A 26,499-nucleotide genomic window follows, 5' to 3' on the forward strand; every position below is an offset into this window, starting at 1 on the left:
CCAAAAGGGGGAGTCAGAGGGGGCCCTCAGCAACACAAAGAGCCCACAGAACCACAGGCAACACCCACAGGAGTTCCAAAGGACGGGGACACGAAAGTCGAAGAAGGAGCCCACGCAGCCCTACGAAAGGGGATGCCAGGCTGCCGGAAAACCTCTCAGGGAGCTGTGTGTAGCAGGATGGAGTGCTGGGGGCTGGAGCTTCAAGATGCCTGAAGATCCCCTTGGAGAAGGTGCCAACAATTCTTGGCAGTTGCAAAGGACACGATGCACGGGGGTACTGCATGGGCAGGCAAGGGCTTATCTCCACCCACATTGGACAGCTGGAAGAGAGGACCAATGGGACCACTTCAGTCCACCACCCGTGATGCAGGATCCATGCAGCTCAGAAAGAGAGGGGATCCACACAGCTGGTCGTCATTGCAGATGGTGCTTGCTGATGCAGGGGAGTGACTCCTTCACCCCAAAGGAAGATTCCTTCTTCTTTCTGGTGCAGGCTGAAGGCAGACTGTCCTCAGAGGATGCACGACTGGGGAAATGTTGCAGTGCTGGAAGGAGCCGTGGATACAATGTTGCAGGAGGCATTTTACTTCTTTGTTGCAGCTTGTTGGGACTTGGAGGGTCCAGATGCAGTTTCTTCTGTCAGTAGTCGAAGTGGAGGTTGCAGAGGAATCCTGCTGGAGACTTGCATACCGAATATGAGGAACCACCCAAAAGAGAGACCCTAAATAGCCCTGAAAGGGGGACTGGTCACCTAACTCAGGAAGGGGCTCTGACATCACCTGCCTGCACAGGCTACTCAGATACTCCCAGAGTTCCCTGCCAACCTTGAATCCAAGATGGCAGTCCTGCAGAACCCTTTGCTTGGGCTCTCTATGGGTGGCAAAATATATGCTGCAGCCCACAGGGATCCCCTGGAACTCCAATGCCCTGGGTACCTAGGTACCAAATACTAGGGACTTATAATGTGGCACCAGTGTGCCAATTGTAGGATGAAAATGGTTCCAGCAACCAAGTTTAAAGGAGAGAGCATAATCACTGGGGACCTCGTTAGCAGGATCCCAGTGAATACAAACACACTGACAAACAGACCAAAAGTGGGGGTAACCAAGCTAGAAAGAGGCTACTTTCCTACACACTACATGTGTCCAACTATATAGTGGAAACTCTGAACCTGGGCATGTTTGGTATCAAACATGTCGCATTCATACCCCAATACTGTTGCAAGTATTGGTTGTATGATTCCATGCACTCTGGCGGGCTCTTTAGAGGTCACCCAGCATTGCTCCTACCAGTCTTCTGGGGTTTTCTGAGGAGCCCACGCTGCTGCCACCAGCTCAGGCAGAGGAAGGCAGAACAAAGGATTTTATGTGGGAGAGGGAGGTAACACCATCTCTCCCTTGGAAATAGATGTTACATGGCTTGGGAGGGGTAGCCTCCCCAAGCCACTGGTATGCTTTGAAGGGCACGTAAGGTGTCCTCCTTGCATAAACCGGTTTGCACCAGTCCGAGGAACCCGGTCCCGGCTCTGGCACGAAACTGGACAATGGAAATGGGACTGACCACTCCCCTGTCCATCACCACCCAAGGGGTGGTGTCCAGAGCTCCTCCAGGTGGCAACTTGATTCTGCCATCTTGAATCCAAGGTGGGCAGAGGCTCCTGGGAGAATTTGAGTGTCCAGGTCAGGTAGGTGGCGTCCCAGTCCCCTCCTGATAGGTGGTCACTCTGCTAGGTGACCAATCCAACCTTGCTGGGCTACCTAGGATCTCCCGCTTGGGTGGGTCCTCAGATTCAACGTGCAACATTCCGGCAGGACTCATCTTCTGGTCACTGGGACTGCAACTGCACCCTCCAGGAAACAACAATCTGCAACTACAGCAATGACTCTGCTCGGCAACATTATTAGTCCGGCTCCTTCCAGTAATTGCAACATTTCCCTGGATGTACATCCCCTGAGGGCGGCGAGTTTTTAGCCTGCACAAGAAGTAAGAAGGAATCTCCCTTGGAGTGAAGGAGTCACTCCCCGGCATCCACAGGCACCAAATGAAACGATATTCGGCTGCATGGATCTTCTCTCCTCCAGAGCTGCGTGGGTCCTGCATCAAAGGTGGTGGTCTGGAGTGGTCCTCTCTACCACCTGTCCAACTTGAGAGACGGTGAGCCCTTGCCTTTACTTGCAGGACGGTACCCCTGTGCACCATGACTCTTGCAGCTACCAAGGCTTGTTTGTTCCTCCTTCAAGGGATCTTCAGGCTCTGTATAGCCCTGGCCTCCAGCACTCCCTCCTGTAAAGCACAGTCTCCTGCCTGCTGCTCCAGCGACACAGGACTCATCTTCAGGTGTGCTGAGTGAGTCTCACTATGACTCCTGTGCCTCCTGCCAGTGGGTTGCCTGTGGGTGCTTCCTCCTCTTCCTGTGACTCTCCCAGCTGCTGAGGGTAACCTCGGATTCCCCTCCGTGGGTTGAGTCCCCTGTACCTTGCTGATCCTCTCCAGCCTTGGAAACCTTCTTCAACTTCTCTTGCATTTGCTAAGGATTGTTGGTGGTTGTCCAGCACCAGTGGCGACTGCATCATGACCGCCAACATGGGACATCACTTGCATCACTGATGGAACTCCTCTTCTGCTCCTGTGCTGCACTGCTGACCTTCTTCATCCACTGTCAACCTGGTCCTGCATCCACAGAAGGATGGTTAGTGGCTCCTGCTACAACCAGACACTCCATCACAAACTGAACTTGGTCCCCTTCCTTTGCAGAGACTCTTCTGTTAGGATCCACCTCTGGGTTGTTCCAGTCTTGTACAATCCTTTTCCAAAGTCCTCCTGTTGCTTTTCGGGAAAACTAGGTAGTTACCTCTGCTCTCCTGGTCACTGGGGGTCACTCTGGTACTCACCTTCAGGGGTTCCTAGTTCCTATGGCTCCCCTCTAATGATTCCACTTCCTGGGTGGGGGACTGTCTTTCACATTTCACTTTTTTAGTATATGGTTTGGCCTTCCCCTAGGGCTCTCACTGTTTGCAATTACTTTTACCAATGCCTATTGCTTTCTATGCTGTTTACTGGTTGCTAATGTGTATACATATCTCCAGTTGGGGCATTGCCTATACAGCATTTTAGTATTTGTGTTACTATAATAAAGTGCCTTTATTTTTGTAACACTGTGTGATTCTTCCATGTGTGTAAGTCATGTTGACTGTAGTGGTATTGCATAAGCTTTGCATATCTCCTAGATAAGTGCTGGCTGTTCATCTACCTCTAAACAGCCCTGGCTTCTTAGACTGCCTAAACTTCACTAATAGGGGATACCTGCACCTGGATAAGGTGATAACACCATGGGTGCTCACCACACACCAGACCAGCTTTATAGAGTCATTATAAAAGCTCAGGGTTCTTAAAGCATCAAGCCAAAGATTATGAACCCTCTCCTCTCCATGTAAGGCTGACAGCACTTTTAGCAGAAAGGCAGCTTGGATCCTGAGCACTAATTTGACTGGAAAGAAAGTTGTTTCGAAAGGTTGCACCAACAGCAACTACAGCTCATTCTTAGGGCATGCAGAAGTGATTGTGATGTGAGAAGACTGTTTTGTCAGGAATGGTAGGAAGCAATTAAGCATTACCGCAAATGATGTGCACATGATTGTGAGAACTAAACTGAGGTCCCACTGTGTGATGACAAAAGGATGAGGAGGAAACGTGATTCAAGGAGACTTGAAAAGGGAAGGCTAATCTGGCAAACACAGAAAAACCAAAATGGCCGACATGTAGCCCTTAACTGGAACATGACAAAACAAACAATACATATAAAAGTTTGACCTACAGAGGATCAAGATAATGAGGCCAAAGACCTCACTCGAAATCCAGCCTAAATGGTTTTAGTTGAAGAATGTCTGGCTGCTAGGATGACATTCACAACCTAAGAGTGGAAAATCAATGAAACTGAGCTTTTGACACTCAATTCCCACACATGAAGCTGTTGTTTGCGAAGAGTCCGTGTTGCTGAAATAATTTTCCAAATACAGTCTGCCATATGGGATATTGCAAAGGTGAGGAACGCGTTAGATTCTAGGTTACAAGTGTTGTAGGACAACCACCCTTGCAATTTCCTTTCCATATGCACATTTTGCCAGGAAAAACTTGGTAAACGGAGTGAGGGGAAATAAAGAAAAACATCCAGAAATCTGTGTGTGAAAACGATTCCTGTGGTTCTCACTATCAGAGCAAAAAAAATGAATACTGAAGTGACAGTGCACCCAGAAATTATCATACTTCATAATTTTGGTACTTCCAGAGTGTGGAATTCCTGATGTGGTTTTCCTTTAACATTTGTGATGAGGGCAATAGTGTACAGAAAATAGTTTGGCGAACATCTCAGATGTACCCCTCCTTCATTCTTCAATTAACAGCACAACCTGTTACAGTATAATTTACAAAGACAGTTTAGCAATCTCCACAACAGACTTTTGGCCAACAGATTTGATGGTGAATATCATTATTGTTTGACTTAGACATCATGACCACTGGATTAAATAAACATTTCACAGCAACTAATTCCTGTTCTTAACTAAAAAGCAAAATGGCTGATGAATGAAACCGTTCATACAGCTTAACAAAGACCATTCATTCATCCTAACAATGTCCATATCCCCATATGCTGGGTACTAGAGTTAGACCTCAATTATTTACATTTCCATACTACATTATACTTTTCAAATAAACATAATTGCTTACTTCAAGAGTCTTTCTTGTATATCATCCCAAGAGTCTTTCCGTTTTTCATCAATATACATTCGAAAGAGTATTCTCAAGCAACAAGCAAGGCTGCTGGTTTCTTGTTTTAAAAGATTTGGTTTTGACTTGCCTTTAAAGCCTGAAAATTCAAGTTTGAGAAGGATGTACATTAATAGCAACTAATGAAGGGAGTCCACCTGCTAGTCTGATGTGTCAAGAGAATTATAACAGAAAGTGTTAGGACCCTTAGAGATTATTAAATTCTTTAACCAAGAAAGACACCTGCTGTAAAATATTCCAAAATTATGAACCAGCTGATGGCTTTCCATTGTTAATTAATAAACCAGTAAGTACGCTGACTGCGCTCATAAGAAGTGTAAACCAGGGGACTCAATGTACCTGCCTATGTATTCTGAATGCAATCTACTTGGTCAGTGTTCAGCAAAATAAGTTCTGACAAAGCCACAAACTAAAGGGCCATGGCCTTCTTGCAAAGGTGAGAAGACACTGCTCCTATCAAGCAAGGTAAAAATACTGTGATTATTGGGTGTAGGGTAGGCATGGGTAGAGAGCAGGAATGATTGGGAGAGTATAGTGTGACGGATTTGAGATGGGGAGTGAGAAGGTATTACACACCCGGGAAATAATAATTAAAATAAATTGATTCAAGTTCATCTGAGCATATCTGAATTATCCAGCACCTGGGTCGTCTAGCGATATCTAGAAATTTCCCTGAATGCTTACTGGGAAGATATCTACAAATGGAACAGACATGGATCACTGGCTGTGTTGTAAATTGCCTTAGCATGCATTCAAAGTTGCCGGTCATTGTTTTAGCATCGTGCCATCAGTAAATGGTTCTTTGTTTCATTCCCATAAGGTTATGATGTATTTAGTGGATCAAGAGGATAGTCTTTCTCACCACCGGTTTATCATCTTAGAATACTCCCCAAGCAACAGACTGGATGTGGAAACTTTTTCCAGCAATGGAAAACTGGAAACATTTTCCAACTTGGATTCTGTGCACTTCTAGGTGGGCAGCACGGTTCTGCACTGCCCCAAAACTGGCAAAGTGGAGCCCCACATAAGTGCCACCAATGCATGCTGACAACTGGTCTTGCACATCTCATACTGTGCTCTAAGATACAGTGCGTGAACAACTGTTTGTACTGGTGTGCAGATTCCTAACGAGGGACCTTTTCGAATGTTAAAAAGAGGCCACTCCACAGAACAGCAATCTGGAAGGCAATGAAGAATCTGTGGTTAGGAAGGAGACAAAAAGAGCACTACCAAAGTTAAGTAACTTGTTCTTCTGATAGATACTTCTAACTGTAGATTCCTCATCTCAGAATGTATTTGAAAGCAGTACGTCCCCAAGGTGGAGGGTCTGCGGAGTGGGCTCAGACCAACAAGCCTTGCAGGTTCAAAAGGGAGAAATGCCTTTTCTGGCAGACCTGGCTGTCAAAGCAGTCGTGCTTTGGGAATGTGTACACTGATTCAGACACTGCAGCATGGAAGATGTAAATTACAGGCACTCTGCATGCCAGCACAGTGGTAGCAGCCTTGGCCCAGGTGAAATGGGTTCCATGACCTTCTGGAGGCTGCCTCTTGACCAGAAATAAGCAGATCTTGATGCAGAGGACAATCTACCTCGACAGGGTCCTTTTCTGAACACCTTTCCCTTTGTTTACTCCCAAGAATTCCACAAAAACCTGACCGTCCTCATAATGTTCCTTGGTATGATCAATGTAAAAATTCAGGGCCCTTTAAAGGTCCAAACGATGGAGCTCTAGTCCTCTTTCAAAAAGGCAAGGGGCGGCAAAGAACACAGGATAGATTGTCCACTGTGGAAAGGAGTCACAACTTTGGGCAAGAAGGTCGCCCGAGTTCTCAACATCAATTTATCTGGAAAAAATGTAGTGCAAGACAATTGCACACACAGTGCATGATGCTCACTCATGTAGAAAAGCAGAAGTAGTTGCAATGAAGAAGACAGTTTTCAAAGTGAAGAGACAGAAAGCAGCTACTTATCAGCTCAAAGGATGTGCACATGAGAAATGTTAAGCCCAAATTAAGGTCCCACTGAGGCATCACAAACAGCTTGAGAGGAAACATGTGTCTAACACTTCATAAACCTCAGCACAACAGGTGATTTAAACAAGGACGGTTGGTCTGGCAAATGTAAGAAGGCCCAACAAAGACCCTTTAACAGTGACCTCTGTAACAATTTTGTGAGCCAAAGACATATGAACAAAAGAACATCTGAAAGCTTGGCTTGTAAAGGATGAATCAAGCTGATACCACACATCTGTCCCAGCCCCCAGCATAAATGGTCTGCGTCAAAAGTTCGTCTGGAAGCAGGAGGTTGATAAAAGGACAGATTCAAACGCTCAAAGCTTCCTGTTACCATACCCACCTTGCCCACTCCGAAGACACTAAGATGTCATGGGCCCTTTTGTTCCTGATCTTTTTCACAACTCATGGAGGGAGAGGCAGGGGCAGGAAGCCATACATGAATCCCCTGTTTCTAGACAGCTGGAATGTATCTCCTAGGGAGCTAAGAAACTCCAATGCGCAAAACGTTTAGCAGTGTGCATTTAACAATGGCAAAAAAATCTAGCCAGGATTCTCCCCACTGCACTGCATGCCTAGCCTGTTCACTCTGGCATTCAAGGTGGTTTAGGATCATGGCAATGCCCTGATGCTCCAACCAACTCTAGAGATGCAGAGCCTTCTGACACAGGACCCAGGACTACGGGCCCCACTCCACCCTGCTTGTTGCAATAGAACATTGAAGTGGTGTTGTCTGTGAGAACCTGCACCAGACACCTCTTAATGGATGGCAGGAAGGCCTTCAGAATCAGACAAATGGCTTTCAAGCCCATCAAAAGAATATTAAGCCATGCTCTTATCAGAGACTAGCGTAATCTGATCACCACTTCCCACAAATGATTTTCCACCTTAGTAACACCACATCTGTCACAACCATCAGTCGTGCCTGGGGAAGGGACAGGGGTCTGCCACTGGACTAAATGCAGTAGAGTAGCCACCACAGCAGATCGTGAGCTGTTTCTTCTGTAATCTGTATGGCATTCAACAGATTATCCAGGGGATGGGCACACAGGATCTTTAGATTCTATTCAGAGCTTGCATGTGCCACCTTGCAGAGCTGAGCAGGAAGAAGTAGGAGGCCAAGAAGCCTCAAAGCTGCACTTACCAAAATTCAAGACTGAGGATGAAACATCAGGATCACAGCCTGAATGTCGTAAACTTGTCAAGGTGCAGGAAAGGACTTTGCCTGCATGTATTCAGGATAGCTCCAATGAATGCCATCCTCTGCGAAGCAATCCAGGGCAACTTAAACTTACTGATCATGAGCCACAACGATGTCAAGTAGTTCGCAGTTGTCTGGAGATTGGCCACGACTGACTGTGGTGAGCTCGCCTTCAAAAGCAAGTCATCGGGCAAGGAAAAACTGGCAAGCTCGACATCCGAAAGAGGGCAGTGACCCCTGCCATCACTTTTGTTAAGTTCAGAGGGGTGCTAGTGAGCCTGAGGGGAATCACTGTAAACTGAAAATGCTCTTTAACTCGAATTGTAGGTAACACTTTCGGGACCAGGATAGGTATATAAAATCTAAGGACACCATCCAGTCCCCTACATTCAAGTAGCCAAGATCTAAACTAATACGAGCATTTTGAATTTGCCTTTCTGTAGGAAGGCATTCAAAGGTACAGTACAGGGAGGTGGAGACAGCCCTTTTATTTGGCATAGATCACTGGAGTAGCAGCCCTCTCCTCTTTCGTAGCCTGCAAACCTCTTGATAGCACCGTTCGAGAGCAAAATGCACACCTCCTGTAACAGAAGTGAAAGGTGTTCCTCTGGAATTCTGTCAGTTGCAGGGCGAAGATTTGGCAGAGTAAAAAGAAAGGGGAGGGCATAGCAATGTTGATTGATTTCTACGACCCATCTTTGGGACGTGTGGGATCATCACCAATGAAGGAAATGCTGAATTCTGCTACCTCCCTACCCGGACACCTTTGTGTGCTGTGAAGGGGAAAATATTGTTGCATAGTGCTTGTTGTCAGAGGGGAAGGGAACTGGGACGATTGGTGCCCTTGCTGGGCTGTGAGCTGCATACTAGACCAATGTATTCAAGCCTCGAAAGAACTGGCGTGACTGCTATAACAGTTGGGGTGACTGTGTCCATTTATTCGCCAGCTCTCTGGATTAGTCTTTGAATGATCTCAGCTGAAAACTGCTTGGCAGGGATCAAAAGACCCTGGGTCATGCCTAATCTCTTCTGTTCTTAAAACTCTCCAAGGCAGAGTCCGTTTTGTTCACCAAAAAGACAAGCCCTAAAAAGGGCATCTCCATGAGGGAGGCTTGTACTCTCCGGAAAATCCCATGGAATGCATCCACATGTGGCGGCAGAGCACAACACTGGTGGCAACTGCCCAATCTAGGATAGGAGTAGTTTCTAGGCAGGCATAAATAACATATTTGGCGGTGTCCTGGCCATCATAAATTGTTTGAGCCAGGGAGGTCTTCAGGTCTTTCTGGACTACTGGCAATATCTCACTGCCCATGTTCCATAGGGTTAGCATACTTATAGCAACCCAACAAAGAGACAACACTGACCAATCTCAATGCCAGACAAGCTAAAGGGAACATTTGTTTAGCAAAGATCTCAATTGTCTTGGGCCCTCTTTATGGAATAGTCTTGGGCAATGAATTCCACTTCAATTTTCTTGTTGAAAGCTGAACCCACAGGCTCTCTTGGGGTATGGTGTTTAGTGAAAAAATCAAATCCCCAGGTGCTGGTCTGTAATGCCTGGCCATGTTGCTATTCACTGATGGCCAAGAACAGGGTTCTAGTCAAGAGCCAAAGTTGTTAGTGAGGATCTTGTTAAAGGGGAGCAAGGGCTTTCTGTAAGTTAGTCTTGGTTGCAATTCTAGGATCTCAGTTGCCTGTCTGACTCCTACTGAAAATGATGTACTCCTTTCCGCTGGTGGTTTAAGTGGGACGTTCAACCCAGCATCAAGGAAGGTATCATACCCGCTTCCCTTCAGCAAGTCTTTGTAAAACTGACCGTGTCATAACTGGGGGGGGGTAGAGGGGGCGGGGGCGGTAGGGAGCATCACCCTCCCCACCATCACAACCTCTCTAAGGTGGTGTACTTTGTTCAGAATGAGAGGCAAAAAGATAACAGTCTCTGCTGATAGGCCATCCTGGTGGAGGCACTGGTACAAAATCAGGCTGTATAACGACCAGCTGCACTTTAGTAATTTTGTAGAGCATCATCAGTTGAAGTTGGGCTTAGCTTGGGGACAGACATTGGAATCAGCACCTGTTTCTCTTCGAGAGCTGAATGAGTCTGTAGTGGTGTCAACGAGGAACAGGCTGGCTGAGTAGATGCATGTACCAGAGTTTGTAGCGGACCCGGCAGTTTCCTGGGGCCCAAAGGTGCGCCAGTGGGAGCCAGAAGCAAACAGAAAATCTGCAGCATGTCCTCTCTGAAGGCCTAATTCTGTTGCAGAATAGTCGATGGCCCAGAAAGCTCAGACGCCCTGGGATCAGTTGGAGAATTGGCGCTGCATCTGGAGATCATGAGGGAGATCGACTGACATCGTGGTTCCCTGGAAATAGAATGGCAGTGTGGGGTCAAGTCCGGCTTGGATTTTTTATGCTTCTTTCTAGACTTTGAGTTAGACTTATTGGAGGACTTTGACTGTGAGGCTGACCGCTAACAGGAATGGGATCGAGAACAAGTCCAAGTCTTCGACCTGAGGCTGGAGCACGACTTACATGAGCAATTTAACTTCTTCCTATGTTTGCATGTACAGCTTCTTTTCTCCCGTATTGCCGTCAAGCGCATGGGAGGCACACCACATAGCTTCGAGTTGTATCATGAGCCGAAACACCAGAGACACACCTTGTGTGAGTTTGTGACCAACATCCCTTTCCAACAGTCACAGCATGGTTTGAGAGCTGTAATTTGGGAGCGGAGCTTTAGATCTGTTTCAGGAGACATGAAAAGAAAGGAACGGATGTCTGCATGCTGGGGTGGAGATTATATGCAGCTCCTCTCCATCACTTCTTAGGTGGTCCAGAGCCAGCACACAGAGTCTCATGGCACGATCTAACGAAACGCAGGATTAAGGCTGTGACGTTTCTGGATCAAGTCTTGCACCTAAGGAGTATTCGAATGTGAGGAATCTGCAGTTAGAATTATCCATCAGAAGTGTTATTTCTATTAAGTCCTTGTGTGGCCTGTTCTATTGTTGGCGGGTAACTGCATCTGGCCTCAGACCTTTAGAGAGGAGGTTCCAGTTTTCCCCCAAAATTAGGCTGCCCTTTACCCAGTCTGCATTTTCCCTCCCAAGCAGATAAACACTCAGAGTGGAGGCTTGCATGATGCCAGATTTAAAAATGATGGTCCATATTGTTCTTTTCCAAATTAAAGTTTATCTCTTGCACAGAAGAAAGCAAAGAATTAGTGATTCTCTGACGGACCTGCAACAAGGGCCTTTTGGTGATGGTAGCTGTGCTTATTCTGTGAGAATCCTACTAACTGGTAGGTTTCTTCAGCTTCCCAGGAAGAAGAGTCTTTGTGGCTCGCAGGTATTCGTAAATCAAAGCCGTGTCCATGTTTGTTTCTCCTGATGGTCATCTTTGACCAGGCTATGCTCTCTTGGATTGCAGAGATGTGTGGGTTATCTAGCTAGCTCCTTCGTGCAAGCATTATTGTAGGAGAGTTTTTATTGCCTGCCTGCCGTTGCTATAATTGGGGAACAGGCCAATCAATTATTTTAGATTAAGTCTCCCGAGCTTATATCCCAGATTTTTCAAGTGCTTTGTTCTGTGGCAGAACTGGTATCTCTTTCCCTGTTTTATCAATCGCCAATAGTTTCACTAGTGTCCGCTGTTCAGCATAGTAGAAAGGGCCACTGGTGCTTCCATCTCGATTTATATATAGCCTTGGTCTGCCTTCAATCACACTGATGGTGTTAAACTGGGTGAGTCCTGCAGCTCTGTTTTCAGAAGGGGAGTTCAAATCTGCCCACTGGAGTGGTAAGATGCGTTACACTCAAATATTTGTAGCATAAAGTGGTTCCTTCTTTAATCTAGAGAACCTGATTCAAATTGGCATGACCAACTTTCCCCAAAGTGGTGTTGCAAGTAGAGGATTCCCCTCATCATGCCTTCTGCATCTTAAATGTTCTGCTTCCAACTGAGAGCATCCGAAAGGGTTATCCCAATACTTTTTTTGGTGTTTGTTTTCTTGAATATCTGCCCCCATTGAAGGAGTAGTTGGGTTAGGAGCCTTTATGGTTTTGGGCCCCTAACAATTACCCTTGACCTTGATAGATTTATTCTCAGCTTGCATTTTTATAGTATTTTTCTATGGCTGTAAACTCCGCTTGGATGGCAGTTTGAGGCAGTCACACCGAATTAGCCATCTAATCTAATAGTGTATTTGTTTTCCTTCAATTTGTGGTACATCTGGTGTAGCTGCTCACAATGTTGTGTACATATTGTTTTTATACAGACTAAAAGGGAGGCAAACTTGGCTTTACTCTTTCATTCCTCAGTTGGTCAGCCAAGCTACATTGTTCTTGTGCCACCCATTCCAATTTTCACGTGTACCTCTGAGTTGGCATAAAGTTTCATCATGATCTGTAGTGGTTGATTTGGAAGTTGGTCAGCTTTCATCAGAGGTGGTTCCGTTTGATCCAGCTGAAGCACTGAGAAAATTCATGAAGGCTGTGAATATCAGCATTTGTTTGAAAAGTGAACATTTAGTCATCGAGTGTCATAGCTTGAAGATTTAGAAGATTGCTGACAGGTATTTCCTCAAACCTTCTTGATAGCTTGATAGTTTAAACAAAATTCTCTAGCACTTCTTTAATAAAAACAAGTTTTGGACAGCGGAAAATAGTTTCAATAGATACTCTCTATCTACATCTGACTGTACTGCATTGCCTTGTACCCAAATTTGTACTCTAGAAGGTCACATATATACATACATAAATGTAAACTGAATTGTATTTTGTGCTTGAGATACAACAATGATGTAAAAGGTGGTCTTCAGCTCCAGAGGCAGCAAAAGGGCAACTGGTTAAAAGGCTCACATTCAGATGAAAACACATTACCAAGTCATTTGTGCTCAGACGTCTCTCCCATGGTGCCCAAAATGTTATCAATTAATTACTCTCTCAGCTGGTATCAGAAAATATTTCTCCAAGTTTGGAGAAAATCAGAGATTGTGGAGCAAGTTGACTACTGGAAGCGATTTGATAACAGAATAACTGGACATCTTTAGCAGATTGACAAGGGAAGTAAATATGTGAACTCACTCACAATGAATGGGGGCTGACACTACTACGATTATCCTGGGCTACAAAACAGGGCTTGGGCCAGGCCAAGCAGAAGAAATGGTCAAAGGAAATGCTACTTCTACAACAACAGATCTTTTAACCTTCTTGAGCCACAAGACCTAATAGGGACAAGAAAATAAGGCTCTTCTGCTTGTAAATCCACAGAAGCTAGTCCTGGAACTCCAGTGCCTCCAGAACTTGTATAAGTATCACCACATGAATTTATTTCCTTTGATGGGATTTACTGATAAAGAGCAGGCCCAAAGTCAGTAAAAGTCTTGTACCTTTCCTGGGGGCTAAGCTATGCCTCAAGTGGCATCCCTTGCTCCATTGGCTGCAAGGCACGTGCCCAACAGTGCTAAGATCTTTTTCTCACCAAGACATTTGTATGGGTGGATGCAGGTGAAGAAGGATGATTGGGTCTAAAAATCACAATGCTAGGAGAAATTTATAATCTGCAGGACTTGATATTTTTTAAGTAATCTCCACATCTCAAAATAAAGCCACTCAACTTCTCACTTCTTTCTCATTGCTATCATGGACCTTCACTGGGTAAGTGACAGTTTCCATTCAATGGTATGTGTAGCTGCAGATACACATGCTGTGCATAGACTGAAAAGCACTGCCCTCCTAAGTAAGTGGTGGCTAGCCTGTAGGAGTTGGAGTAGTTTGAAAGTGTTTTAAGTACTGCTTGACCAACATTTGCTTGTTGGTGAGACAACACATCCACACAGTGGTGTTTAGTAAATGTGTATGGTGTGGACCATGTGGCTGCTCTGCATATGTCTGCCATTGGTATTTCCCAAAAATGCGATTGAAGCTCCTTTCTTTCTAGTAGAATGTGCTTTAGGAGTTACTAATGGTTGCCTTTTAGCTTTAAGATAGCAAGTTTGGATACATTTTACTATCCATCTGGCCAGTCCTTGTTTGGAAAAAGGATTCCTTTTATGAGGCTGTTAGAAAGCCACAAAAAGTTGTTTAGATTCTCTAAAATCCTTTGTTCTGTCTATATAATACATGAGAGCTCTTTATATATCAAGAATGTGGAGAGCTCTTTCAGCAACTAAATCTGGCTGTGTAAAGAAGACTGGCAATTCCACTGACTGATTGATATGGAATGGTGAAACTTTTGGATTTGTCCTAAGTACTATTTTGTGTTTGTGAATTTGGAAGAAGGGTTCTTCTAAAGTGAATGCTTGAATTTCACTTACTCTCCATAAGGAAGTGATTGCTACCAAGAAAGCGACTTTCCATGAGAGAAGTTGAAGAATGTCAAATGCATAGGCTCAAATGGTGGGCCCATAAGACTTGAGAGCACAATGTTAAGATTCCAAGCAGGAGCTGGTGGAGCTCTAGGTGGAATAACTCTTAAGGGCTTCCATAAAAGCTTTTATGACAGGTATTCTAAACAGAGAAGCAGGCTGTCTATTTTGGAGGTAAGCTGATATCGCTGTTAAATGAATGTTAATAGATGAATATGCTAGATTTGTTTTTTGTAAGTGAAGCAAATAACAAACAATATCCTGTACCTATGATTTAAGTGGATCAATGTTTTTAGGTTGACAGTTGTATACAAAACATTTCCATTTAGCTGGTTGTAGGATTGCGTGCTTCTTTTAGAATGTCCATACATTCCGATGGAAGCTTCAGATATCCAAATCCTATGACCTCAGGAGCCAAATCGCCAGGTTGAGCACACTGGGTTTGGAATACCTGATTTGCCCCTTGTTTTGAGTTAATAGGTCTGGTCTGTTTGGAAGCTTGCAATGTGGTACTACAGACAGATCCAACAGTGTTGTGTACCAGTGTTGACGTACCCACGTGGGAGCTATGAGTATCATAGTGAGGGAGGTTTGACGGATCTTGTTGACCGGAAATGCAATTAGTGGGAGAGGGGGAAAAGCGTAAGCAAACATCCCTGGCCAATTGATCCACAGAGCATTGCCCTTGGATTGAGGGTTTGGGTACCTGGACCCGAAGTTTGGGCATTTTGCATTTTCGCTTGTTGCGAAGAGGTGTATGTTTAGTGTTCCCCACATGTGAAAGTACTGTTGAATTACTTGTGGGTGAATTTCCCAGTCATGTATTTGTTGCTGCGTCCTGCTTAAGTGGTCCGCTAGCTGGTTGTGTATCCCTGGGATATATTCTGCTAATAGTTGAATGCGATCGTGAATCTCCCATTTTTAATTTGTTTTTGCTAGAAGGGACAATTGAGATGAATGTGTGCCCCCCTGTTTCTGCAGATAATACATTGTTGTCATGTTGTCTGTCTTTATTAACAGTTTTGAGTATGATTTGTGGTAGAAATGCTTTGATTGCTAAGAACACTGCTAGCAATTCCAAGTGATTTATGTGTAGGTCTGCTGGATTGAGTCCCATTCTCCCTGAATTGTAAGATTGTTGAGATGGGCTCCCCAACCTGTCATTGATGCATTTGCGCTGATTATGGTCTGTGGCACAGAGTCCTGAAATGGCCACCCCTTTGGTAAGTTAGTGTGATTCCACCACTACAGAGAGTTTTAAGTCTCTCAGTCCAACAACACTAGATTGTGAAGTTGACCCTGTGCCTAAGACTATTGTTGCGAGTGACACTGTTGGAGGGGTCTCATGTATAGACGTGCATGGGACACTATTGCTATGCATGATGTCATCACTCCCAATAGCTTCATGATAAGCCTTACTGTGTAAGTTTGATTGAAGGTTAATTGGGATATGAGAGTGTGGAAAGCTTGAATTCGTTGTGGATTTGGGTAGGCTAATGCTGACTGAGTGTTCAGAATTGCTCCTAGATATGGTTGAATTTGTGCAGGTGAGATTTCTGGTAATTTATTGTGAACCCTAGTCTGTGTAGGGTATCTATTGCGTATTGTGTGTGTTGTTGACAGGTTTGAATGGTGCTGGCTTTTATAAGCCAGTCGTCCTGATAGGGAAACACATGTATGTATGTCTTCTGAGGTACGCTGCAACCACTGCTAGGCATTTTGTGAATATCATTGGTGCTGTTGATAGTACTTGCCTTCCATCACAAACCTTAAGTACTTGTGGTGTGCTTGGTGGATTGGAATGTGGAAGTAAGCATCTTTAAGATCTAATGCCATCATGTAGTCTTGTTTTTGTAACAAGGGAATGAAATCCTGTAGAGTGACCATGTGGAAATGCTCGGAGAAAATGTACTGATTGAGAGGTCTGAGCTCGAGGACTGGTCTGAGAGTGCCATCCTTTTTTGGTATGAAGAAATATAGAGAATACACTCCTGTCCCTTGTTGGTTGATGAGAACTTCCTCTATTGCACCTTTTAGTAGAAGAGATTCTTCCTCTTGTTTTAACAGAACAATGTGTTCGGGAGAAAGCCTGTGTGAATGAAGGGGAATGTTTGGTGGAGTGGAGATGAGTTCTAGGCAATAACCATTGTGGATAATTGAGAGTATAAACCAATAAATGAAAAGAGTATCCATTGATCTTACGTAATCTGTTGCCAATGACTGTGTAAATATTGCAGTCTTCCTCCCACATGAGATGTGTACTGGTGGGGATGCAGAGGAAGTCACTGCTTTGGCGAGTTGGAGGCACCTCTTGTGGCAGTGGATTTGCCTCTAGTTCTGAAAGTGTGTCCTCTGTAGGAGCCCCTGAAGGATCCCCTGGGATAATATTGTTGTCCCTCTTTTTGTTTGAGACGTAGAGGCCTCTGATGTTTGGGGTTTAAAACCTCCTCTGAATTGAGGCTTACGAAACGTGCCCTGAAAAGAGCTCCCATGGTCTTTGCTGTTTCAGACTCCTTTCTAACTTTTCAATGGTGGTATCCACCTCAGGTCCAAATAGTTGCTGTTTATTAAATGGTATATTAAGGACCGCTTGTTGCATTTCCGGTTTAAATCTTGAGGACCACAACCAAGCATGCCGCTTAATCATGAGATTTGTGTTAATTACCCTAGCTGCAGTGTTCGCTGTGTCTGGTGCAGATCTAACCTGATTGTCAGCAATAGCTTGCCTTTCTGTCACTAACTGCTGAGCTCTTTTTTGGTGTTCCGTAGGGAGGTATTGAAGGAACTCCTGCATCTCGTTCCAGTGTGCCGTATTATACCTGGCTAAAGGCACTTGTGAGTTGGTAATTCCCCACTGATTTGCAGCGTGAGTTGCCACTCTTTTGCCTGCTGCATAGAATTCTCTGCTTTCTTTATCAGAGGGAGGAGTATTCCCTGTGGACTGGCTGTTTGCCCTTTTCCTAGCTGCACTGACCATGACGGAATCAGGTGGCAGTTGTGATATAAAAACTGGGTCAGATGGTGCAGCTTTATATTTTTTATCCACCCTAGGTGTTAATACCCTAGCCTTTGCTAGCTCTTTAAAAATGTCATCAGCATGTTTCAACATACCTGGTAACGTTGGCAAACATTGGTACTGCTTATGTGTAGAGGAAAATTATTGAATAAGAAATCTTCCTTTATGGGCTCAGAGTGCATTTTACATTATGATATGTGGCCGCTCTGGAGAGGACTTGATTCTAGGCCGGTGGAGACTGCCTTGTGGATATAGGTCAGGGTCATTAGATGGGATTGGGTCAGAATCGTACATATCCCATGGGTTCATGTTATAATTACTGTCATCCATATAATCCCCAAGTGAGGAGAGGAGATTATGTGGAAAACTGTGTGGGTGAAGGTGGTGGAGTGTGAGGTGGTGGAGAGTCGAAAAACAAAGATGCAGCTTCCACAGGCAACTCCCATGCAGCAGGACACAACTCAAGGAGGGGAATCTGAGGTGACCCTCAGCAGCTGGGAGAGTCACAAGAAGAGGAGGCAGCACCCACAGGCAACCCACTGGCAGCAGGCACAGGAGTCATAGTGAGACTCACTCAGCACACCTGAAGAGGAGTCCTACGTCAATGGAGCAGCAGGCAAAAGACCGTGCTTTGCAGGGATGAGTGCTGGAGGCCACACGGAACCTGGAGATCCCTCGGAGGATGTACAAACAAGCCTTAGTAGCTGCAAGAGTCACGATGCACAGGTGTACTGTCCTGCAAGGATAGGCACAAGATCAACGTCTCCTAAGTTGGAAAGCTGGTAGAGAGAACCACTCCAGACCACCACCTGTGTTGCAGTATCCATGCGGTTTTGCAGGAGAGAAGACTCATGCAGTCGTACGTTGTTGCAGTTGGTGCCTGGGGATGCAGGGGAGTGACTCCTTCACTCCAAGGGAGATTCCTTCTTGCGCAGGCTGAAGACTTGTCGCCTTCAGAGACTGCACAGGGAAATGTTGCAGTTGCAGGAAGGATCCAGAGAAACAATGTTGCAGAGTGGAGTCGTCGCTGGAGTTGCAGATTGTCAGTTCCTGGAGGCTCCAGTTGCAGTCCCAGTGGCCAGAAGATGAAGTAAACGATGGAGAGAAGTCCTGCTGGAATCTTGCACGTCGAATCTGGAGACCCAATCTGGAGGGAGACCCTAAATAACCGACGAAGGGGGATTGGTTACCTAGCAGGATGACCAACTACCAGGAGGGGGCTGTGACGTCACCTGCCTGACCTGGCCACTCAGATGGTCCCAGGGGCCTCTGCCTTCCTTGGATTCAAGATGGCAGAATCAAGTGGCCACCTGGTGGAGCTCTAGGCACTAACCCTGGGGTGGTGATGGACAGGGGAGTGATAATTTCCCTTTCCGTTGTCCAGTTTTGATCCAGAACAGGGACCGAGGGACCCTGGACTGGTGCAAATTGGTTTATCCAAGGAAGGCACCAAATGTGCCCTTCAAAGCCTACTGGTGGCTTGGGAAGGCTACCCCTCCCAAGCCATGTAACCCCTATTTCCAAAGGGAGAGGATATTTCCTCCATCTCCCAAAGGAAATCCTTTGTTCTGCCTTCCTCTGCTTGAGCAGGCTAAGCAGCAGGAGGGCAGAAACCTGCCTTTGGGGTGGCAGCAACGTGGGCTGCCCGGAAAACCCCAGAAGACTGGTAGGAGCAATGCTGGGAGTCCTCTGAGGAGCCGCCAGAGTGCATAGAATCATACAACCAATACTGGCGACAGTATTGGGGTATGATTCTGACATGTTTGATACCAAACATGCCCATGTTCGGAGTTACCATTGTGTAGCTGGACACAGGTAATGTCCAGTACATAGGTAAAATGGCTTCCCCGCACTTACGAAGTCCAGGAGAATGGAACTGGAGTTTGTAGGGGCACCTCTGCTCATAAAGGGGTGCCCCCACACACAGGTACTTGCACCCTGCCCTCTGGGCTAGGAGGGCATGCTACAGGGGTGAGTTACAGTGAACTGGTGCAGTGACCTGTGGTGAAAAGGTGTGTGCACCTTTTCATGTAGGCTGCAATGGCAGGCCTGCAGACACATTTTGCATGGGCTCCCATGGGTGGTACAATACATGCTGCTGTCCAAGGAGAACCGCTAGTGCCTCAATGCCCTGGGTACCGTACTACCATATACTAGGGACTTACATGGGGGCACCAGTATGCCAATTGAGGGGTGTGCTAAGTCTTAGGCAACCAAATTTAGGGGAGAGAGCACAGTCACTGGGGTCCTGGTTAGCAGGACCACAGTGAACACAGTCAGAAAACACTGACAATAGACAAATGTGGGGGTAACCATGCCAAAAAGAGGGTATTTTCCTACATACAGGGACAAAGAAGAATAGTGTTGTCAATACCTGTTCTGAGAAGAAATACTACTGTTGGAGTTACTCTGCACCGGAAGCAGACAAGGCAGTCTTTGGATTCCATAAATTTTTAATACAGCTGATGGCCCTACTCTGATTCGCTCAAGAAAATTATGTCTTCTAGTCAAACAGTCCCACCCATCCCCCAATCTAAAATAAACAGTATGCATATTCACTCATTTTATCTGGGTGTCTGGTAAAATGAGTAGACCACATCTAAAAATGACACTGGATGACCACTCTGGTGCTCACTGAAGAAGCTACTTAATCCAATGCAACCAAAGTGCAAAGTCTTTTGGAAAAACTAATACTTTCCTTGAATTTTTAGCAAATGGGTTTTGCATGAGATCAGAAACACAATTTTCTAAAGCGATACTTCATTTTTTGCAGTGCTTTTGCAGACAGAGGTTACAGACCTTGTGACGTAAAGGCTATTTACTGCAGGTGTCCCAGGTCACAACACTCCAAAATAGATAGTCAAGATACTTCCTTTAGGCACTTGCCTCTTAAGGTAGTATGAATGAGCAGTCAATGCTTTCTCCAGGAGGGAAAGGGTTTAAAGTCCCAGAATCTGAATGAGACAGAACATAAGGCTCAAGAACTATTAGGTCCAGTCAGTTCCTTACTTAGAAAAGGTCTTTAATAACAGGCAAGTAAAATAGTAGCCTTAAGCATAAAATAAACCTCAAAAAGAAGGTCCCAAACTCTCTGGGCCAAAGATACAACATCTACAGTCAATGTAATTCTTGTTGGCAATATTATGGAATAGCTTGGTAACATTAGAAAGCACTCATTAAAAACAGCTGTTGCTGTCATGGCACTAGGTTGCAAATGATACTTAAAGATGCTCTTGAATAAATGTAGGCACTCTGAAAATAGCCTAACATACAGATGATATAATGGCTATCTTAAAACTCCAGGACATAAACAGCAAGATACCTGCACAAAGGAATTCTTGGGGGTCATCCCAAGGTCCAAAATGCTGACCCTTAAAGACTACTGTGGATCAGAAGATGAGGACAGACATGAAACCTGTTTGTCAGTTCTCACTTTTCAACCAAAGGAAATTGCCCAAACGATCAGGTATCTCAGTTTTGATTTCTAACAGTCACAGAACAGATTGCGGTGTTGCTGGGCACTCAAGGGTCTGGCATCACCCACAGCAGTCTCCGGCTGCCACTTGCTACTGGTCGGATTAGAGCAACAGAGATCACACTTCGAGCACTCCAGAAACACAAGGACTGGAATGACGTTTCAAACAGTCTGGCATGATCTTTTCTTGTCTGTGGGACAAGACCACAAGGGAAGCATTTGAACATCAACAATCTCCTGATTGTTCTGTGTAGGCAAAAAGGTAGACAGGGGAGCCAATCAGACATGGGATGAGTCGGGGAGAAAGCAGACTCAACCTCATTCTCTAAGGCAAGCTGACACATGTAAACAGATGGATCTGCTATGTTCAAAACTCCAAAGACTCCCCCGATCTTAGGACAGCCTTTTTCCCCAGATTGTTCCTGGCCAGGGTCACAGACATCCTGGCAAGTGTTCTTACTAAAACCAGCATAGGCTGGTTTGGGCTAATGTGTATTGGCCTCTGTCTGGAGAGCCACTGCCAGAGGAGATGATCATATCACTGGAAAAGTGGGGGTGGGGGCGAAGTTTCACTCAAGCATCAGAAACATGAACTAAGACAAAGAGCTGCATTTCTTCCCAACTACTAAGTACACAGGTTATGATGCAGGTATTATAAGAAGTCCATGTAGGATCAGGTTGGGCTAGCCCAAATGGATATAAGCCCAGCATAAAGGATGTCACCAACTTGTGCAGCATAAAAAAGGGGAGGCATCAATGGATCCTAGAACATACCAGTGCCTATACACACACAACCAAACCAACACACTCTACAGGGATCTTTAATGCATGTTCCAGATGTGATCAAGTCACAAGACTACAGTTGTGAGGAATGAATGGTTCTTTCTCATGGGAGAGCCTATAGGCAGTCTCCCCACAGAGTACAGGTAAAAGATGCCTCACTTGTACTATAATCACACTGTGTCACCACCAGACACCATACAACCTATGTAGAGTGGGCAGTTGCCACTCTCACTCAGTGGGGATACACTTAGTGTCACTGACCTCATAACACAGCTATGATAGCTTCCTCAAAATTAACAAAGAGAGCCCCTCCTGTGTGCTTGTTTAACTGTCAGGGTTACTTGGGAAAACACAAAGGGCCTTCCACAGACCTATGAAAGGGCATCACAGTTTCTGAAAGGAATTTAGAGGACTATTGTCTACCAAAACAAATGATGTCAGAGTGTCAGGCCAAAACACAGCAGGTACAGGTTGCCTGCAACACTAGACCACACAAGGTGAACTTCTTTTAGCCAACACTACTTTTTTAGATTCTGTCTTGAACACCTTCACAGAGTCAGCCTATACTTTGTTAGAGTCTGTCTTTGAACAACAGGAGCAATTGGTGTCTCTCACTGGCTGTCAGAGTTTGTTCACATATAGACTAACAAAGGTAAGCGTTTTGATATCTGTTCCAAATGAGTCATGATATCTTTGAGGATATTTCTATTCCAAACACAGAAGGCTGTAACTTTCTGGACATTCCTTAAGATTTGCACAACGTAGTACAATTTCTCAGACAAGGAAACAGATACTTGGTGAAGGCCCAGCTCTCAAGAGTTATCAACCCCACACAAGTTTCAGGTCAATGTACCCGGTATCATAGCTAACATTAAGGAGCTAATTACCTGCCTACTGGTCCTTGTCTAAAGTAGGATTTAAAGAATTCCACATTGTTGAAGTCTAATACCAAATAGTACTTTAGATGTACAAGTTACTTACCTTTGGTAACGAAATATCTGGTAGGCACTGATGGATTAAACCCAGATCTGTGACTGAGGGTGAATGTTTGATTGGTCTACATTCCGTCCATCAACTGTTCTTTTTGCATTCCTAGAGCGTCCTTAGACATTTGGATTCTTTGGGGCTCTTTAAAAATTAGAAATCTGTGGGAAGAACGACCATTGGAGAACAACTATTTAAGGGTGCTCATCCTAGTTTACTGGTGCATCCCTGCATCCAAACTGAAACCCCTGCTGCCAAAATCACTTCTTACTACATGAAGAAGGAAACAAGTGTATGGTTTTAATCTTTTAGGTTATTCCTTGCTACTTTCTGGTTTCAAAAGATGACATCCCCTTGCTCCTGGAGTCAATATACTCTGAAATACCCTCCTAGCCTGCCTTTGCCAAGAGTGGGGCCTTAAAAAGAAAAACAGAAATTCTGAAATGGCTGTGGTCCGTTCTGAAAATCTTTAAGCCAAAACAGGCACAACGTAACACCCACAGATAGCCACTCCCCCCCCAAATAAAAGTCTGTTAATGAAACATGTAGGTTATGCATCCATAGCTTAAAGCAATATTTACTTGAGTAAATCAAACTGGAAAGCTCAAGTAGTATGTAGAACAAGTTTCATATGACAATTTCATAGCAATGAACAAACACAATTATGACCCTATGAATCTGCTCTCTTACCTAGCTTCTCCAAACAAATATCCACAGCAGCCGTCCCATGCCATATTAATGTCTAATAATATTGTAGCCACTTCAGAGTAAATCACAATGTGGTGGATTACCTGCTCTCCATAATGCTGTTCGCTGTTCACTATTAGAGTTAAAAGCTTTTGCAAATGAATGTGATTCTTGCAGGCAGTCCAGTAGCTTGAAAAGGTGCTGTGATGACATGAATTTATACATTCCTTGGTCTTCTGTATCAATATGGATATCAGCATCCAGTGTGTCTCTCTAAATGGAATACATCATTAACAGTTAAACAAAAATATGATAAAGCAATTTTCTAGTCTTTATTGATAAATTATTTGCCAGTTTAACCACTTACAAGAATTGTTTGTAAAACAAACCGTGGTACATAAACTGGTGAGTGATATGCATGTATAAAGTGAGAGTCATGTGAAGACCAACTGAATTAAATGAGAATCATGTTATTTTGTAAATTATCTAATTTTACTAATGGCGTACAACCTTCAATATTAAGTTATACTGCTCCCAAGTGAAGGTAAATTGCTGCTATGCAGCAACAGAATCTGTTGGGGGCAGAATAACCAATGATAATAATTTTCCAAATGCCCTGGTGGAAATGTGTTGTTATGTAGAGCAACTAACACATTTTGCTTCCAATGAAAGGCCAGTAAGTGCCAGAGTCAAGGGCAGCAACAGAAATAAGGAGGCTAACACCTACCACCTTCAAAACTGTCAATGCTAAAACAACAGCATAAAGCAACCCTGTCCAAAATGGCCCCAGTAAAGGATAGCCTATGAGCCTACATACTGTGGAATTTGGACTCGCTGATACAGAACCCAAGTTGATCCGCAATGGCATTACGCTAAGTAGGTGGTCGAATACAAGGTGAGGTGAAATCACCTTCCACAGCTAGTCATCAAGGTACAAGGATAAAAGTGTCCACAAGCGCTTGAGATGGGCCGCAAGCACCAAGCTGAACTTCATAAAAACCCCAAGGCCCGATTTAAAGCCAAATGGTAGGATGGTGAGTTGAAAGTGAGTGGAACCAACCCCATAACTCAGCTACTTCAAGGGGAACTGCAGGCTGGCACGTGAAAGTTTGCATCCAGTGTATCCAAGGACACAATCCAGTCATTGTGGTCTAAAGTTTGTGCAAGCATCATCCTTTTCCAATCTGCCTTTCGAAGGAAGCAGCTCAGAATCCTGAGATCTAGTATTAGCCACAGGTCAGCATCCTTTTTGGGGTCTATGGAGTAAAAAGCATTTCAGCCCCCACTTCACTGTGAGGAATTTTCTGGATTGCACCTCTGGTAAGTATAATCAATGTCTCAGTGGAGAGGATCGGAGGTTGATCCTACCAAACAGCTGACGTTTTTGCAGTGTTTTTGACGAACACGTTACTTACAAGGTAAAGCCTCATCTGGTAGAGACACAGACTAGCCGCAGATTCCTTACCTTAGAATTCTCCCCCAGGTGTCAGACTGGATGCTGAAACTTTTCTTCAGCAGTACCTCTGCGTGTCGGTAGAGGTTGTCGAGCAACTCCCTGGACATGACGTCAGCAGAGTCCATATATTCCCTCCTGTTTCTTCGGTGACTTGAAGCCACAGACCAACGTGGAGCCACGGAGAAATGGACAATGGAATAGAAAAACAGTGCAATAGTGTATACGCTAACCAGAAGAAAAAGAGACGTTCTGAGACATAGCAGAACAGCAAAACACCCCAAACCACCGCAGGCAAGACTGAAGAGTACACAGTTCGCAAGCGAGGAGGATGGGTGGGTCGATAAGAAATCAGCGGCTAGTCTGTGTCTCTACCAGATAAGGCGTTACCGAAGGTAAGTAACTTGTTCATCTGATAAGAGACAACTAGCCGCATATTCCTTATCTTAGAAGGACACCCAAGCAATCCCAACCCATGCCGGAGGGAGGCGAACGGACCACACCTGTCCTGCAAGAACAACCTGACAACACGGAAGAAGAACCAGGCTCGAGACAGAGTGGCAAGAGAAAAACACAAATGACTTATACTAGACAAGTGAACTGCAATACCTCTGGGGATTGCTAAGGTATGGCTGGGAAGGAAAACCTCCACTGGAGGCTAGGCAGCAAACACCCCGCAGGGGAGGTACACGGTGAACAAACCAACAGGATAAGGAAAGGAAACACTGTAAGGGGCACCAGAAAGACACAGACACACATGAAATAAAACATGTAAAAGAGTCAAAGTAGAAAGACTAGCATAACTGTGGCATACAACAATCTCTCAGACAGAAGGCGAAAGTACTCCAGTTAGAGAAGCGAATGAAGACAGGCTGGTGGGCTCAGACGGAGCAAAGAAACAGCACCAGGCCAAAAAGGGACAAGAAACTGGGAAACAAGGCAGGGGAAGTAAAGAGCACTGAAGGTGAACAGGGACTACAAGGTAAAAGGAGCATCCGTTCCAGTATAAACTCAGAGCAAAAATGTAGGCCAGAAAAACAGCCGACAAGGAAACTGGAGGCAGAATAAGCAAGGCAAAGAACTGTGCAGGAGGAACACAGAGTACAACGGAAGGAGCCTAATAAAATGTAAGAGCGATGGCGAGATACGAACCCCTGGAGAGGGATAGCCTGCCACGCCAAAACAGTAGACCTAGCCCCCACCAAGCTAGAGCTCCTTAAAATGACAAAGACATCAATTTATGGCACCCCGCAAGGGATCTGAAGGAAGGAAGATATGGCATCTGAGACCCGTGAAGGGACAACAGTTCAAAGAGAGTTAGGGTTTGTGAACAGATTGTGAAGGACGGAAAAAAGACATCGAAAGACAACCACGGCCCATGCCAAGGAACAAAGATAGGAAACATGCAAGGTGTCAAGAACACCAGTAGTAAGAAAAAAAACACAGAACCATCCAGGAGGCAGACAGACAGAATATGGCGGAGAAATACGACAGGACGAATGGCAAATAGTAACAATCAAAAAAGTCAAAACCAATAGGTTAAAAACTCTAGAAGCATGTCCTGAAGGGGACCAACTCATGTGGTCTGTGAAATACTAAACAAGGGAAGGCATACCCACAACAGGACCCAAAAGGTATGACCCTCCCAGGCCATCACTATAAACAATGAAGGCGAGGGACTAAAAGGGCACCAAAGAAGGCATAAAGCTAGCAGAAGACGGCAGTGGAAGGA

At 45.0% G+C, this 26,499-nt stretch overlaps 1 protein-coding gene across 1 annotated transcript in view; it reads right to left on the reverse strand.

Annotated features, from left to right (window-relative positions):
- The window catches only part of ARFGEF2 (ARF guanine nucleotide exchange factor 2), a 557,551-nt gene that overhangs the window by 63,908 nt on the left and 467,144 nt on the right, over positions 1–26,499 (reverse strand). The window contains exons 36-37 of the mRNA XM_069243445.1: positions 23,419–23,587; positions 4,726–4,864 (exon numbers count right to left, since the gene is read on the reverse strand). Of these exons, the coding sequence (XP_069099546.1) occupies positions 4,726–4,864; positions 23,419–23,587 (308 nt within the window). The remainder of the gene's footprint in view (positions 1–4,725; positions 4,865–23,418; positions 23,588–26,499) is intronic.

Source organism: Pleurodeles waltl, chromosome 7 (genome assembly GCF_031143425.1).
Source record: "Pleurodeles waltl isolate 20211129_DDA chromosome 7, aPleWal1.hap1.20221129, whole genome shotgun sequence".
NCBI lineage: Eukaryota > Metazoa > Chordata > Amphibia > Caudata > Salamandridae > Pleurodeles > Pleurodeles waltl.